Here is a 16676-nt window from a genome sequence, read left to right as displayed (position 1 = left end):
CATTCACACTAGCAAGGTTATTTTATATTGCACAATTATTCATGCCTTGAGTTCTGAAGTGCTGTCTTAGTGGTTATATTACATTTATTTGATATTACATTAACTGCACTTAATGAACATGGCCGGAATCACGTAGAAACTAAATGAGAAGAAATGTAGCAGGGGAAAAGTAATATTGAATTCCTCGGATGTTTGGCCAGGCAGCTGAGATAATTCCTCGTCTTTATGAGGAAAACCTGAGGTTCAAATGTTAGAATTTGAACAGAGCTGAGAATTAATTGACTGAGAAGCACTTGGGGTTTGAGACAGAAAAGAGCGTTGATGACCTAGTGGCTTTGGTCCGAGTGTTATCACTACAGCCACTTTTTCCAGCTTTCTTCCTGAGGATTAATTTCAGTCATATTCTCACTTGGATTTAGAATGTATTTAATGTGGCATTTGCAGATACAGAATCGTGAGAAACCTTGGTTGAAGGTGAAGACGAAGGCTGAACCTAGAATAAATTCCCATGCAAAAATCCAGCTTAAAGAAAAATCAATCACACTTTCTAGCAGCATAGCTTTCCCAGCCAAAAGCCATTACAGGCATATCTAGCGGTGCTGAAATCTATTAAAATGCACTAATCCCGAACTACGTAACTCATCCAGGGATGTACTTTTACCACTTGGACCCTACTTTGTTCTTAAAGTTCAATTTAAACATGCTAACTTGTTGAAAATGCCAACTTTCAGTTCCAGAGACCGCAAGACCAATATCCCCCATTCCGGTTTGGGACCGTGCCCAATGGCAGCACAGAACGAAACATAAGGAGCAATTATCCCGAAATGCATTCCCATATGGTTAAGTACAACCAAAAAGGTGTGGAAGACGCTCTCAACAGCCTAAAAACTGGGTGTGTTTACTGACATTTTTCACCCGAATCTATGAAACAAATCCGCTTCCAGTGTGTTATCTTTTCTGCTAACGTATGTCATTTCTTTGCCGCCAACAGAAAGCTGGATGCCTTCATATACGATGCGGCTGTGCTTAACTACATGGCCGGTAAAGACGAAGGGTGTAAATTGGTGACCATCGGTAGCGGGAAGGTGTTTGCTACGACAGGCTACGGCATCGCCCTTCAGAAAGAATCTCGCTGGAAACGCCCCATAGACCTCGCTCTTCTCCAGTTCCTTGCTGACGGTAACCTCAGAAACGTACATTAGCTTGAGGAGCTCTGCTTCAAAAGTCTGACTGAAATGTATTATGTATGTGTACAGGTGAAACTCAGAAGCTGCAGACAGTGTGGCTCACTGGTATCTGTCGTAACGAGAAGAAAGAGGTGATGAGCTCTAAGCTCGACATTGACAACATGGCCGGAGTGTTTTACATGCTTCTTGTGGCTATGGGTCTCAGTCTGCTCGTCTTTGCATGGGAACATCTACTGTACTGGAAGCTGCGCCATTCTGTCCACAAGTCTGAGCGTTTGGACTTCTTGCTGGCCATTAGCAGGGTAAATTTTCTGTGATCAATCTTACAAATCCAGTCTACTATATGGTGCATGATGCAGATTAATTCATTCAAAATGAGGCGTCTTTTTTACCAAAGCAATTTAGAAAGAACATCTATGTAGCAGAATATATCAACTAAGAATTGTGCAAAGAAAGGTTAAACATACCTTTACAGAGACTTAACAGAAACATAAACGTGGTGGAATTGATTTTCAGGGGAACTCCGGGCTGTGAATGAGCACCAAAAGTCAAGGAAAAAGCTGTTAAAATTTAATTAGGGGCCTAAGGTTATGGCATAGTTTCCAAAGCCCTTTTAAAGCACATTCTTAAGCTTAAAGTCGAAGACCTCATTTAAAGGTGGAATGCTACAAATGTATAAGCAGCTAATTTTCTATTGGCTAATTACAGGCACTTTCAGAGATATCTATAATACTGTTAAACAGATAATCTTATCAGTCACTAACAGTGCGTTAGGTAATTAACCATATGTAAAATCAGCTAATAGAATTTTGATGTGGTCATTTTTTTTATAGTAGAGTAATTTAAGACTTAAAGGTACTCCTATTATGCTATTTTAAAGGCTCCTATTTTTGTTTTCAGAGGTCTCCTATAACAGGTGTACATGCATCAAAGGCCAAAAAACAAAAAAAAAAATTTTTTCAATGATTCTCAAACAACTTGTCTCTAAATCCTGCCTTTCCGCAAGCTACTCTGCTCTGATTGGTCAGATGGCCCATTCAGTTTTGATGATGATTTTAATGATGATGAAACATTGGAAGAACTAGTTAAATCAACCCGAATCTCCATCGCAAGGATGTTTGAGCAGGATGTTTCTCAGTGATACGCTATTCAGTTTGAGGTACATTATGAGATGTTACAACTGTAATTCATCACCATCTGCATTAACAAGACTACGTCCATCAACAAACCCATGTGTAAATTTATAATTTATTGAGGTGCACATGCGGGAACAGTATCAATAACAGCGCATAAGTGATGTAACTTTAAAGCTACACTGTGTGATATTTTCCCCTATTTAGCGGTGTAAAGGTGTATGACCATCCAGTGAATATTAGTTTCCGTTCCTCTCAATTCCGATTTCGTTTTAACTCCTACGGTGGCTGATTTAGTCCAAGATTAACATGGCAATCCCCCTCTTCACATTCGACACGGTGCCATCAAGTGTTAAAACGCGAAAGGTGAAGCTTGAATTTATGGGTATGTCCCTCTTTGGCTAATGTACTTACAAGATGGAGGGCCAGAATACTTTATTACATCAAAGAAGTAAATATACATTAATGAGCACATATATTTTTGAAAGAACTACGTGTTTTTAGCTAAGAATAAACTAAAAAAGTTACACAGTCGAGCTTTAAAGTTTGCAAAAAACACAGTCTTGCTCCATCCTTTACTCAAAGTAGTAAGAAGACAGTTTTCTTACTACTTTTTACTCAAAGTAGTAAGAAGACAGTTGCTTAACAGAAATATTTCAGTGAGGCAGTATTAACATGGGTTAGCCAGTTAGCTGGAAACATACACAATATAAAACACAAAACTACATATTTTGAACACCCGACAGAAAATATATACAGCCATAATTATTCATATTTGCAGGTTGTGAGTCTAAGGAACAAGCTAGTCCAAGAGTTTTGCGAATCCCATGTTGATTTGAAAAGCAGTCGTCAGTAAAATCACATGTTTGAGGGCTGACCAAGTAGTTCGTGGGTGGACAACATACAGCACAGGCGAGCATTATGCAAATGTATTTTGTAGTGATGTAGAACAGTAACGCAGTGAGATTTAAAACGACTAATTTAGGCAGTTCAGAGTCGATCCTTTCTTTTTTCGGAGACAATAACTTTATTTATCATGCACTTTCGACTTTATTACTTTGCAGAACGTTTACATTCACAAATAGCTATTGCACACTGCATGAAAGGGAATGTTCGAAAAACCATATTAGGGGCACTTTAATTCATCTAGGTCATTGCAGCAAATTTATTGCAACTTGATTTTATCAGAACTTTGCCCTTCATTAAGACAATACACAATAGATAGCTTTTAAGGAGATGCTATTATCAGGTGAAAACAGTAATAATTATATTTGCTATGGCACAAAGAAATGTGAAGGTGAATGCACTCCAAAATGCCAGTCTCAATTTGTCTTATTTCTTCCCTGAAGGGGATCTACAGCTGCTTTAACGGTGTGGAAGACACAGACCGTAAAGGGAACATGCAGAACCCGGATGTCACCACCAGTTACACTCAGGCCAACATGCTGAAGATGCTCCAAACCGCTAAGGACATTGTCTCATCTGCAAGAGTTGAAAACTCCCTGGACAATGCCACAAAGACCATAGAGAACTGGAGTCGACGTGATCCAGAGTCAGCCAGACCTAGTCTTCCTACCTGCCTCATAGGACCAGACTTCAGCCATAGTCGCCTGCCCTGCATCGCTAGTGTTATGGACAACCACTCATCATACCCTCAAAACATGGACAGCACGACTCAGCACTTACTGGAGAAGCCTCATGTGGGAACACGGCCTACCTCACTGCGCTATACTCTTCCCGCACGCACCAGCCACCACCACATCTACGAACGGACGCTGCCCATATCTAGCCTCAGTAGTCCCCATATTGCCATGAGAGACCCACCACCTCCGACAGCCCCGAAACCCCACGTGTACATGGACCAGTCCTGTCACCACCCTACCTCTCGCTACGTCTCTTACCGTGACTTTCAGGTACCGGACATCTTTGTGGAACACCAGGAACCTTCGGGAAGCCATAAACAATACATGGCAGGTCTGGGTCGCAAAAAGAGGTCCCACAGCTACGTAGCAGCATCTCCGGAAACTCGACGGAGGGACGACTATGATGTTCCCCAGTCCTGTCTGGCTGAGCTTAAAAGCAATCACCTTGTGGAAAACCATTCCCATACCACACCCTGCTTGAGAAGTCACTTCCAGAGACCCAGCTCTAGCTGCAACTCCTGCACCAAGTTGTATCTAGAACCGGAGATGGATGACGTTCCTCTTCTGGGGAAAGATAAAATGAACCGTCGCGCCTCTTTTCTCAGGGCCACGTGGGGTGGTGACAGGATTCGGCAGCTTGATGAGAAGCCCTCCACTTCTGCATCATCCACCAGTTGCATCAACATGCCTGATCTGTTCCCTCGAGTGGTGGTGACCAATCCCAAGCCTTCGAAGATATATGGCAGCGCTGGTAACAACCTTCGCTACAACATGGCTGTGGAGCCAGCCTATCTGGACCCAGCTCACATGGGATCCTACCCGTACAAGACGCAGAAGCTCAAGTACTCAAAGTCCATCCGCCTTCCTTCGTACCGGGAGGCGATTCTACAGAATACGGCAGCCCTGCGGCGCTCCTCTTCCACGCTAGTGCACGGACACTACTCAACATACCTGAACTCGTACACAGACCTGCCGGTGTATTTGGGTCCTCTACCGCAGGGACCCGCTCACTTCCATGAGCACTCCAAAGACACGTGCCACCTGTTTCCATGTGTCAACCATTGCCCGGATAATGCCGCCTTGGTGCCCCGGTTAGGCAGCAGACCTGTGTTGTACCAGAACACTGCTATTGGAAGCTACGAGGGGGCTGGGCGCTCAAACGAGGAGGCGTTGCACACCGTGCCATTCTCTTCCGTGCGCAGGGACCGCAGGCAGGTTCTAGTAGCACGGAACGTACATAGTCCCTTTGCCCCACGGCCCTGGGGTAGGGTATCGAGTCTGGAGTCAGAGGTTTGAAGAGATCTCCAGAGACACCTTTCCCCCAAACAGTGAGGGTTAAATACTGGGAACTGCTAAACGAAGTCAAGCAAAAAAGATTAAGGTGGTAATCTCAGTGCAATAATACCCTAAGACAGCAGGGATGGGATGGGGGAATGTACAAGTGATTACTGTGGAGACTTCTTTCAGTATACTTTAAAAAATAAGAGTAAAATAATAACGAACTGTTCTTAATCTATAATCGAATTGATTGTTATTTAAACTGTTTTTAAATGCCATTACACCAGTTACACTCATTCTCTGCAAACAATTGGATGTAGCATGTTTTAAGGCAGCTTTAAAACCAAAAGGGTTTGATTTGAAAAATCTGGGTTTTATTTGTGTCAGGGCACTCAACCATTTTAAATCTGGAGAACCACTGGAGAATTTTATAACATAGCCACACAAAAATGTCTTCCAAGAATTTTCTAAACCCAGGGGTTTGAGAGAGCCATTCATTGTTAAATTGTGTCACTCCACTGATGTAATTAAGATCTGATTTTAAGAATGGTGAAGAATTGATTTACCTTCTGTAGTTCCACAGCTATTTCACGGTTTAATAAACGATGGGATGGCCTGAGGGCCGACTGAAGGACTGCTGTCTTTGTGTCTTCTGCAAAAAACAAAAAAAAAACTAATTAACAGTGGAAACGATGCACATTCAAGTCATTAGACAACATCTTGCAGAGACAACCTCCCAAAAGGCCTTGTGTTACCAACGTAAGGTGGATTTATTTTGGAAATTTGAAAATGATTTGATTAAAAGAAAAAAAGAAAAATTAATGCCCCAAGTGCTGAATGTGTGGCATGCTTTTAAAGATCTTCCCAAAGAAGGAACTTTTTCAAATAAGAACTAGCTTGGAAATGTACAACTTTATGAAATCTCATGCAATGCATTTCGTATTGCAATAAACTGTTAATCCATTACTTGGTGAACAATAATATAGACACTTTCCCTTAAATGTCTCGCACACCTAAACTTCTTGGGAATATAGTCTAGACAACCAGTGTCTACAAAAAGCTGCACGCATATAGCCACATAAATGAATGTCAAGATTATATATGACCGAGGAGGAAGAATGTTTCATGAATACAATTTCACTCTTGATTCGCTCTACATAGGGGCAAATGCATTACTATTCATACAGTACCTGCCAAATGGAAAAACCATTACATCTACAGATTCTGCTGTAAATCAGTGTAGAGAATGCATGGACTGCATTAAAAGGCATACACGAACACAGTATGATATTAAGCAGCGGGCTTTTATTTGCTGACCTCCTGTTTTGAAGCAGCTTGTGGTGAAGTCGATGCATGGCGAGTAGGTCAAGCGCTGACTCAGCGTGGCAGTTGCATGCTCTCCGAGAACGGTTTAATCCCTCTCACCTTCCTATGTCTTTAAGATGTGACGTGGGTGGCTAACATTCATCTTTCCTGTTGAGCACCGCTGTGGTCTTAGCCGTTCCTGAGGGCCCCAGGAGGACTGGAAGGGCTCCAGCGCTCCGCCTCTAAAGTGCAAAGGTCAGTATAATAACGGTTGGACGAATGGGCTGATTGACCCTGGGGAATAGTATGTTTAATCACGCCAACTTAGGATGATGCACATCTGGGCAGTGAGCCAATTAGCAGGGACACAATATCGACCTATAGCATCCACCCACGTTCATTTAGTACCCTTGAGATGGAACAAGATAGAAAAGTGACCACGAGGATCAAGCTCTTGAATGAAGAATGAAACCTTGAACTCTCCTTTCAGCAGGGAGGTGGTGGGTTGTTGGAGGGAGAGAAAGCACATGTAACAGTGTCATTCAAATCTGCTGACAGAAGAAGCTTTTCATTAAGGGAGATTTGGACTGTGAATGTGTGCAATTCATTTCCCCGGTCATTGTTATCAGGACAACTTTATCCGCCAACTTCCCAATCACAAGATTTATTGTCTCATCTCAAAAAGAGAATGCCGTTTGCATGGAGAAACAATCTGAGGCTTATCCTCTCATCTCCACACTCCAATCTATGATGGTGTTTGAGCCACAACATGAATAATCGGACATTGGCAAATACCAGTTAGATGACTTTGAGACTCATGAATGTACATGAGTGAGAGAGAAACGGACGATGATAACTAGGACGTGATGGATGGATCTATTTCATTTGGTCCTGCGCAGCACCTCAGGTTTCAGGGAAAAATGGGTGTGGCTGAAGAGCACAAGGTTAAGGTTTCCACGATAACTTTTGAAAGAAAAAACAACAACAACATCAATACTGGAAGCCCTTCACAGCTAGGATTTATCAAAGCTCGATGACAGATCAGTCCTTCGGGCAATCAATTTTTAAGCCTACATGAGCTATCATTTTTCATAACTGCACTGAGATGAATAATGGTTTCAAGAGGCCTTATTTAATTGTATCTAATAAGAAAGGCGGGATTGTTGACATGGCAGATCATACAATGTCATTAAAGCTGAATTCTGTTGTATAGGGAAATAAAGGGAGAATTTCCAATCGTCTGAGTGGGAGACAAAAGCAACTGCAAAAAAAAACACAGGGATTAAAGGATATATATATATATATATATATATATATATATATATATATATATATATATATATATATATATATATATATATATATATATATATATATATATATATATATATATATATAATAAACTCTTGTGGACCTATCTTTATCTTATTTTTTGTGGTTTAGTATTTAACTGTATAGGCTATGGTTCAATATACTGTATATAAAACATAAGCGGATATGAGCCAGACACTATACGTCGCATTAATGCAGATAGTAAAGACCTCATCCACAATCTAGTTGGCGTCCACCCAGGTTCTAACAGACCCCGGCTGTAAACTATAAGCACTGGCCTTTCCGTGTGCATTGGCATGAGCCTCGATTTTGTGGGCAGATGTCATGACATCTTGGGGAGCTCATCAGTGTGCACCAGGAGTTAGGTGGCACATGGGCAGTAAAGCCGGCGTGAATGCATTAGCGGGGCAGCGGCAGATTGCGGACCATGATGGCATCTGATCTTCATCATCCATTATTTTATGGGCGTACAGATGGATCTGGCCCCCATTGGGAGGTCCCTCTCTGCTGGTCACGCAAATGGACTCTCATGGGTGGTTAGAGATGAGCTGCTCGGATAATGGATCAGATAACAGCAAAACTAGATTTATCATTTTTCAGAAAAAAGTCTGAATGATGCCACATGCTAAAGTCACAATGCCTGTTATGATCAATGTACATTTTTTTAATACGGTTTTCGTTTTAATTCAGTCAATGAAATTACAATATATTTAAACATTTTATACAGGACTCCGGGCCACTGAATTCTTAGAAAAATAATGCACACCTGCCCTGAGATGGTAATGCGGCCACGGCACAGAGCGGAGCACTTCAGGTGTGCATTATCTTTCAATAATTAAACACCCCGGGGTCAATTATTCTGCTTATTCTACGGTTACCACACACACACACACACCTCAAAACATTGTACAGATTGTGTATTTCAAGACGTTTGTCAGGTTTTTGCCCTTAAAACGTGTCTGTAGGACAAATTTATTATACATCTAACACAAGCCTGTTGCTAATTCCAAAACGTAATTTTAGCGCTAGTAATGGAGGCTTGAGCCACTGGAAGCAGACTAACGCAGGTATTAATGAATTCCCGAACCATGGATTTACCAATGAAATTACGTAGTGCCTGAAAATAGCCCCCAGCACACTCTCTGTGCAAGCAGGTTGTCACGTTGGTTTATTTTGAGGAAAGTTAGCCTATTTTCAGGCGCTGCGTAATATCATTGTGCCGCTGCACCCATGGTACGGCAAGCAAAGTTCCTGGATTATTATGCAGGAATGAGAGTATAGTTCCTAGTGGTATCGGTCTAGAAAATCGCAACTTTTCCTTTTCTGTCAGTCTTAGTACACGATGTAACTATACACATCACAAAATGTAAACAGAAAAATGTTGGTGCTATGTTGCCACTTATTGAGCAGTAGCTAGATGGAGCCGTTTACCTCTAAATGGGGTACACGGCGAATGAGCTAAAGTCCCAAAAAGTCTGCATGTTCCTTTAATGGTTTGTTATTCTGGACTCAGGGAACCAATCCAAAAAAATAAATCACAAGTCACTCTCACCTTGGCCTTTGAATTCTCTGATTCAGAGTAGTTGAGAAAATCCAAAAGTGGGATTTGAATTCGGGCGATATTTTTTATTTTCCCGATTTCTATACACGTCCTATGAGCTAGCAAAGGAATACATTTCCTACCATTGACTTCAATCTTTTGATTCAGTTCATCAAAACAACTCAGATTCATACAATGATGCCAGTAGGACAAGTAAGCATTTTTTTTTAGTATTATGAGTGATTCTTTCATATGCTGATGAATTCTTTCACACACAAAAAAAAAAAAAAAAAATCACAGAAACAAAACACCATAACAGTACTAATGTAAAATGCTAGAATGAAATAATAAGATTTTAAAGAATAACAGCAAAAAATATCTTGACATTCATACCATGAATCATAAGATAAGCCGCACTGTTAATTATAAGATTAAAGGACAACTCCGGTAGTGATGTTAACAGTGACACCAAAGCTCCGAAGCGTGTGTCAAAAAAATGAAACTATTTTCTGTGAAGCTTTGTATCGATGCTTGATTCGTTCTATCAAAACCACGTGACCAATGACGTCCGAAGCTTCGTTTCACAAACACCCACGTGACTGATTCAGAAAGGTTTAAAAATGCGCGACACAGGGCGTGCCTGTGAGGTGTATTGCGTTGCATTGAGCGGGTTTTTTGTATTGCGCGAGTTTGTTATGGACCCTGTTGCAAAGAGAGGGCGTTCTGAAATGTGGGAACACTTTCATTTGATTTCGCCCAATAAGGTTGATCATTTATTTGGCTTTTGTTCTGCCGCATATATTTATTTATTTAATCCGCACTAGCCTATGACTTCATACATTAGAGACAAGTATAGGCTTATCCTTCTATAATCATGTGAAAGTGTGTGTGTTTTTCCTTGTGTGCATGCATTTATTTAGCATACTTCCTTTATTCGTGAGTTTTATTTGTTTACAAACAGGAAAAATGTTCACATTCACAATACAAAATCTTTATTGGTTTAAGTTACTAGGAGTATGCAATGGAACAGATTGTGTCATATAATGTCACATATAATATATTGATTAATTTATTAATCAATCCATTAATTCACTTTTTGCTTCTAGATAATGCGTCGGTTGCAAAACATTTTGCGACACAGCGCTTTCCCTCACTTTCACCAGCAGAGGTCCTCGTTGAGCTCTGACTTGAAAAGCTTCGAGTAATGAACCTTTTTCTGATACAACTGTGCTGAAAGCTTCACTGGTTCAGAAAGCTTCACTTCGCCATCACTAAACTCCGGTGGAAAATGAACGTATGGGTAATTAACACATGGTTACCGAGGAGTTCGTACCGAGTAGATCGAATGTAAAGAGTTTTATCTCTAAAAACAGATTAGCTTTTAACACTAGTGTATGGAGCACAGAGTAAATTAAAACACAGTCCATTACGTGTTTACGGTCAGGCGCCATCTTGGAAAAAAGTCTCGACGAGTCGAGCCACGAACGCTGTGCTAAGTGAGCTGGTCGATAGGAATTAAGTTTGTGAAATCTAATTACATGGACATTTTTATTTGTATTTTTTTATTTTCTCTGTTGCGTTCAGTGCTTTCTTCTGGAATGTAATTAGATGTAATTAGATTTCACAAACTTAATTCCTATCGACCAGCTCACTTAGCACAGCGTTCGTGGCTCGACTCGTCGAGACTTTTTTCCAAGATGGCGCCTGACTGTAAACACGGAATGGACTGTCTTTATAAAGTGTCTTCTTATTAAACTGTTTGTACACTTACAAAGTTCTCAATGCTTCGGTTTGCATTTAGGGACCTTCAGTATGCTGCCGTGTTAGTGTGAGGCTACTTTAAGCCTTGTTAGTGGTATTAACTAGCGATTTAATTTACTCTGTGCCCCATAGAAAATGCGTTATAAGCTAATCTGTTTTTAGAGATAAAAACTCTTTACATTCGATTTTCATGAAAACGCATCCCAGAGAACGATCTACTCGCTAACCATCTGTTAATTACCTCTAGGGTCATTTCTCACCGGAGTTATCCTTTAATGAATTCACTGGAAATGACTCTTGGAAACAACTTAAAAATCTGTAATTGGAATCAAAACAACACTTCAATGGCTTTGTCCCTCTTTTTCAGTGAAGGCCATTATCACAATGTTTATACCAGCAGAGTGAGTCATGACATCCATTGATTAGATTTATATTTCTTTGGGGACAGTGCTTTGCTCCTGCGTCTGGGCAAACTGGCATCTCTGTGCTCCAACGAAGTGGCACGCTGTCAGTTACCACCAGTTCCACCAATTAACCCACACGCTCGTTCTGATATATTGAATCTGAGCGGCACCCCAGTGATCTTCTGTCATCTCATCACATGTTCATTTCATGATACTTCTCAGTGCCAATAGCGCACACAATAATTGATATTCTTCATACAGAGAGCAGCTATGAGGCAGCATTCCCCGCACATCCTCACCCTGAATAAATTACCTCACACTCCATAAATTTTCCCAGATGTTAAGAGTCACCTTGAGAATAGCTCTCCGAATCCTATCAGTAGAGGAGGAGTGTGTGAGGAAAGGGAGAGAGAGAAATGGCTTGAGGCTTGAGAGGGAAAGAGGACAAGTCCAGCAGACAACACAAAGTAAAGAAAGCAAAGATTAGAACGGGATATGCTAATGAAAAAGCTATGTAATCACCGTAAGGCTTTCATTTAAATGCGTTCAACTTATTTATTTATAAAAATACCTTAGCATAAAATGCCCAAGGCATATCCAAAAATCAAAATTTCAAACTTGATAAAAAATGTAATCAAAAATATAAAACAATACAATTAAATGCAACACATTCTTATGCAGTCAGAGTGCACACTGTCAATCAGTCCGTTCGTTTGCCACAATAATGTCATCTCATTGAGTTATATTAATGTTGGGCCTTTTCTCAACAAATATCGATGTATGATTAATTTAGATTAATTATACTGCATATCATTTAAATAAGTTGATATTATTAAATCAGTTGACTGCCCTAATTCACAATAAATCAGAGACATCAGTGGAGACAGTGAGCAAAGAAGCGTTTCTAATATATCCAAATATGTCATTTTTCATGCAAATAGAGCATGAACAGTTCTCGGGAAAACACTGGTACTAATTTATATCATGCCTCCCAGAGTTTTATCATGTCTTATCAGCCCAGGCCTTTAGCCAGTGCATCGATGTGGGTAGAGCTACATATGGACTACAGAGGGTAGATTAATATATGCCATAGTCAGAGCAGACATATTATTTAAAGGAACAGTTCAATCAAAACTGTAATCTGTCATCATTCGTTTTTATGTCGTTCCAACCGCAAATTACTTTTTTTCTTCTGTGAAACCATACACTGTAAAAAAAGAAAATAAAAAGATGGATGACGCGCCTTCACTCTCTTCTGTTGACGTAAGTTACGCCGCCAGTGTCCACATATGGCGCTGACATTTCGGATCTCGAGTCTGCACATTAGTGAGCGCAAAGTGGAGTCGCGATATCAAGGTCCCATCCACAGTCACGTCTAATCAACAACCTTTTTTTAAAATAAACAGTTATGGAAATGTAGAAATTAAAGTTAAAGGGGTGGTTCCGTGGTTTTTTTCCTTGGCTTGGTTGTGTTTAAGGGGCGTAGTATAACATGTCTTAATACTTCTTTTTTTTGAACGCCGTATTTTTCTTATATTTGACCTTTATTCCACACCGCTGTCTCCACTGTCCTTTGAACGGCTCGTCTGCTTCCTGCTTCTATGAAGCCCCATCCTTCTGAAAAACGCAATGGTCTTAGATTGGTTAGATTGCCAAATGTAGTTTCCTGTATTTTTATTGGCTGAAGTGCCAAGCACAGGTTGTCTAGAAACGCCACGGCCCTCACCATCACGGGCAGAAATCACATCTGCGGTGACTTAGCCTGACAAGCCAGACCCACATCAAGATGTTTGTTCTGGAAACTCACCATAGACAGGGCTCAATCTGAGGGGCGGGATAAACGGTTGTCTTTCAAACTCCCTCTGCACGCGATAGGATAGCGCTACACCAACCAGAGCAACGAAGGTGAAACAGAGCTTGTTGATAGATTAAACATTCGCCGTATCCGGTCAGCAAAACTCCGAACACATCTTCCCTTTTTAAGAATGACTTCAGTGCCGTTCTTTGTTCTTTTCTCCGAGAAAAGTTTAACTCTAACTCTTCCAGAGTCGCAGTCAAAGCTGATTCGAAAGACCGCCGCCGTTCGCCAGTTTCTGTGTTTACTAGAAGCACACAAACGCAACTCGGCCGTCATCATTATGGCCCCGCCCGCCGACTCTATACACGATGTGATTGGCCCGTCCAGAGTGAGAGGAATACAGCTCAGAAGGGTATTGAGAGTTCCTAGACGACCCTTGCGGGCAGATTAAGTTTGCTGCCGCTAGGGTGCGTCTAGATTTCTAGGCTAGCGGTGACTAGCAAGGGTTTATGATGTCACCAAATCAGGAAGAAGCTCGTTGTAGTCCAAACCGGCCATTTTTGTAGGCAATAAACTGCCATAACTTTAAAAGATAATATCTCTGTTTGCATTGAACGTTCAGCGCTTTAACTTTGCAGATACTTTTTATGCTCAAGCAGCGACATTACACACTAACTAAAGTTAAACAAGTCAAATCGCATGCACCCACCCCTTTAAATCTCAAATCTTCTCCCAAAGTCCCCGAAAATGTCCGTTGGCGCCTCAGTTCGCTCGAAGCCGTCAATCTCAGCTGTCAATCACAACACCACACCCCCGTTTATATAGTGTCAAATGACTAAATAAAACCAAACTTATGTAAAGAACGAACACTTGACCTAACATCATCGTGATTAAAAACTGCCTAAAATGATAGAAACCATTCACTGTAAAAAATCCAACTCACAAAAGGTTAGGCTAATGATTATATTTTAGTTAACTGGACAATTAAATGCAAAAAAAGTTGGCTTAACCAGTGAAAAGAAGTTGGACAAGTTAACAATGCATTCTGGGTGCATCATGCAAAACTCATCCACGGCTCCCAGCATGCATTGCGGCATTAAGCATGTCACCGTTGTTGAGATTCATGAGCTGATTCTTGATGTCTGTCTCACAGGAGGTCAAAGTGCTTAACGTACAATCGGTATTAAGCTTTTCTGATTAAAACAATGCTGGAGCTTTTCTAGAATCACAATAAAGCAAAGTTAATAGTATATTGCTCATATTAAACTCAGTCATAAAATCATTGAATTAAACCAATACACAATGATTCAATTCTTATTCAGCAGCCAGAGAAACATACACTGTAAAACATTATTTTAAAAATGTTACCTGGTTGCCTTAAAATTTTGAGTTCATTGAAATAAAAAATTTGAGTTAATGCAATGAATATTTTTGAGAATCAACAACCTTTATTACATTTGTAACTACATTTGGCAATCTAACCAATCTAAGATCATTGCGTTTTTCAGAAGGATGGGCTTCATAGAAGCAGGAAGCAGACGAGCCGTTCAAAGGACAGTGGAGACAGCGGTGTGGAATAATGGTCAAATATAAGAAAAATACGGCGTAAAAAAAGAAGAAGTATTAAGACATGTTAAGCTGCACCCCACACAATGTAAAAAAAAATTATAATCAGGCCCCAATTTAAACCGTTCTAGTGACTGATCACATCTAAATTCATCGGTTGGCCAAAATGATTTTCTGTGAATTAAAGGCACAATATGTAATGTTTCAGCATTAAAAATATAAAAGATCACTATATCTATGTTATATATTTTTTAAAGTTGTGTTTACATTATCCCGACAGTTCCAATTAACTTCTAAATCCAGAGAAATTAATATTTTAATTCAAAGACACGGACCGTGTCTTTATTTCCGTTATGTCGCCCGTCTATCACGTCATATCCGCGTTTGCGTCTTCCTGCGGAACTCGGCGGAACCGCCAAACTCAAAGAGGAACACTGACAGTATAAGGGGAACTTATTTCCCGTCTGTATGATAATGGTTCACTAGACTACTCTTTGCCTGTACGTTTTGCCAGCTCAACAAAGCGCAAACGTACGGGTGAAAAAAAATGACCCGAGAAGATTTTGGGACAGTAGAAGAAGCAAGAGACGTGTAAACCTCGGAGAAGCCTTTGAAAGATGGCGAAATCTTCGTGACAAGCTCGGACTGCAGAGAGATGCTGATCTCGCTTGCGTTTTAATAAACAGGTAATTTAAGTAACCATTCAGCTAACATAATAATCATATAATCATAACATGCTGTATGTTTGCATATGGCATAGCGATCTTGACCACATTGAGACGCGTTTAGCCGAACACGTACACATTTTGTATTGTATTGGCGTTTCAAACAGGCGGATTCTGTGTTTTTGGAGACTGAAACAGCTATTTTTTAAAAACTGATTCAAAAGTATATTTCTATCCGTATATTTGGTGACACGATGATGTCATGTGTAAAACGCAGATGGACTAGCTATTATTGGTTTTATATGTAGCTGGAAAAAGTAACGTTAGCTTCATAAGGTAATATGCCACTATCTTGGTCAATTAATATAAGGTGACCGTCACTTTTATCATATGTTAATACTAGCTACATATAATATTGATTTAATAATGATCTACTAATTCATATATCTCTGAGTTCCAAAATAAATGTTTATTAGAATGATTGATGAACGTGGGGAGCGACACCACTGCTGCTGGTTCTCTCATTTACTATGTTTTATGTTGGTAATGATAAACTATATTGAAATTTATTTCCTCATTGAACAGTTGATGAATGTTCGGCGGATGCCATGTCAACATATCTATAATTTGAGTAACTCAAATTATGATGCGCGGTTAATATGTCAACATACCAACTTATAGGTATGTTGACATAGCGACCGCCCGCACAACATTCTGTCTCACTCATTAGCTAACGTTACTCATAAGCCGTAACTAAACGTAACAATAATAGAGATGTAATATAACAATACATTACCTTGTCGGTGAACATGTTTTCTGCTGGAGATGCCAGATTCGCTGGTTGACAGTGACAATGACAACAACTCCCATGAGCCCACGCACTTTCCAGATGTCATCAAAGTACGTCTGTTGTTATTATTTTGAATGAGTGACCCCTAGTGGCCAAAAGTTGCATACTGCACGTTTAAATTCTATCAAATCACAGAAATTTAGTTTGGCCAACTGAAAAATTTGTATGTGATCAGGTCACTAGAAAATGTTCAATTGGGGCCTGATTTTTGTTT

General features: G+C 40.3%; 1 protein-coding gene and 1 long non-coding RNA gene across 4 annotated transcripts in view; one reads left to right on the top strand and one right to left on the bottom strand.

The window, feature by feature from the left end:
- Positions 1-5872, top strand: part of grin2ca (glutamate receptor, ionotropic, N-methyl D-aspartate 2Ca) — a 110910-nt gene extending 105038 nt beyond the window's left edge. For both annotated transcript variants that reach the window (XM_067458479.1, XM_067458488.1), the window contains 4 exons: positions 732-892; positions 992-1179; positions 1257-1489; positions 3670-5872. In XM_067458479.1, coding sequence (XP_067314580.1) covers positions 732-892; positions 992-1179; positions 1257-1489; positions 3670-5259 — 2172 coding nt within the window. In that variant the 3' untranslated portion in view covers positions 5260-5872. The remainder of the gene's footprint in view (positions 1-731; positions 893-991; positions 1180-1256; positions 1490-3669) is intronic.
- LOC137093704 (uncharacterized) overlaps positions 1-16676 on the bottom strand; it is a 115507-nt gene that overhangs the window by 57179 nt on the left and 41652 nt on the right. Inside the window, exons 1-2 of one of the 2 annotated variants that reach the window (XR_010908550.1) lie at positions 6559-6817; positions 5808-5893 (exon numbers count right to left, since the gene is read on the bottom strand). This is a non-coding gene — a long non-coding RNA (uncharacterized lncRNA). Of the gene's footprint in view, positions 1-5807; positions 5894-6558; positions 6818-16676 lie in introns of those variants that run through there. The other variant, XR_010908549.1, reaches the window with a different exon arrangement.

The sequence above is a fragment of the Pseudorasbora parva genome, chromosome 2, assembly GCF_024679245.1.
Source record: "Pseudorasbora parva isolate DD20220531a chromosome 2, ASM2467924v1, whole genome shotgun sequence".
Lineage (NCBI taxonomy): Eukaryota > Metazoa > Chordata > Actinopteri > Cypriniformes > Gobionidae > Pseudorasbora > Pseudorasbora parva.
This window is presented reverse-complemented; position numbering and strand designations above follow the sequence as displayed.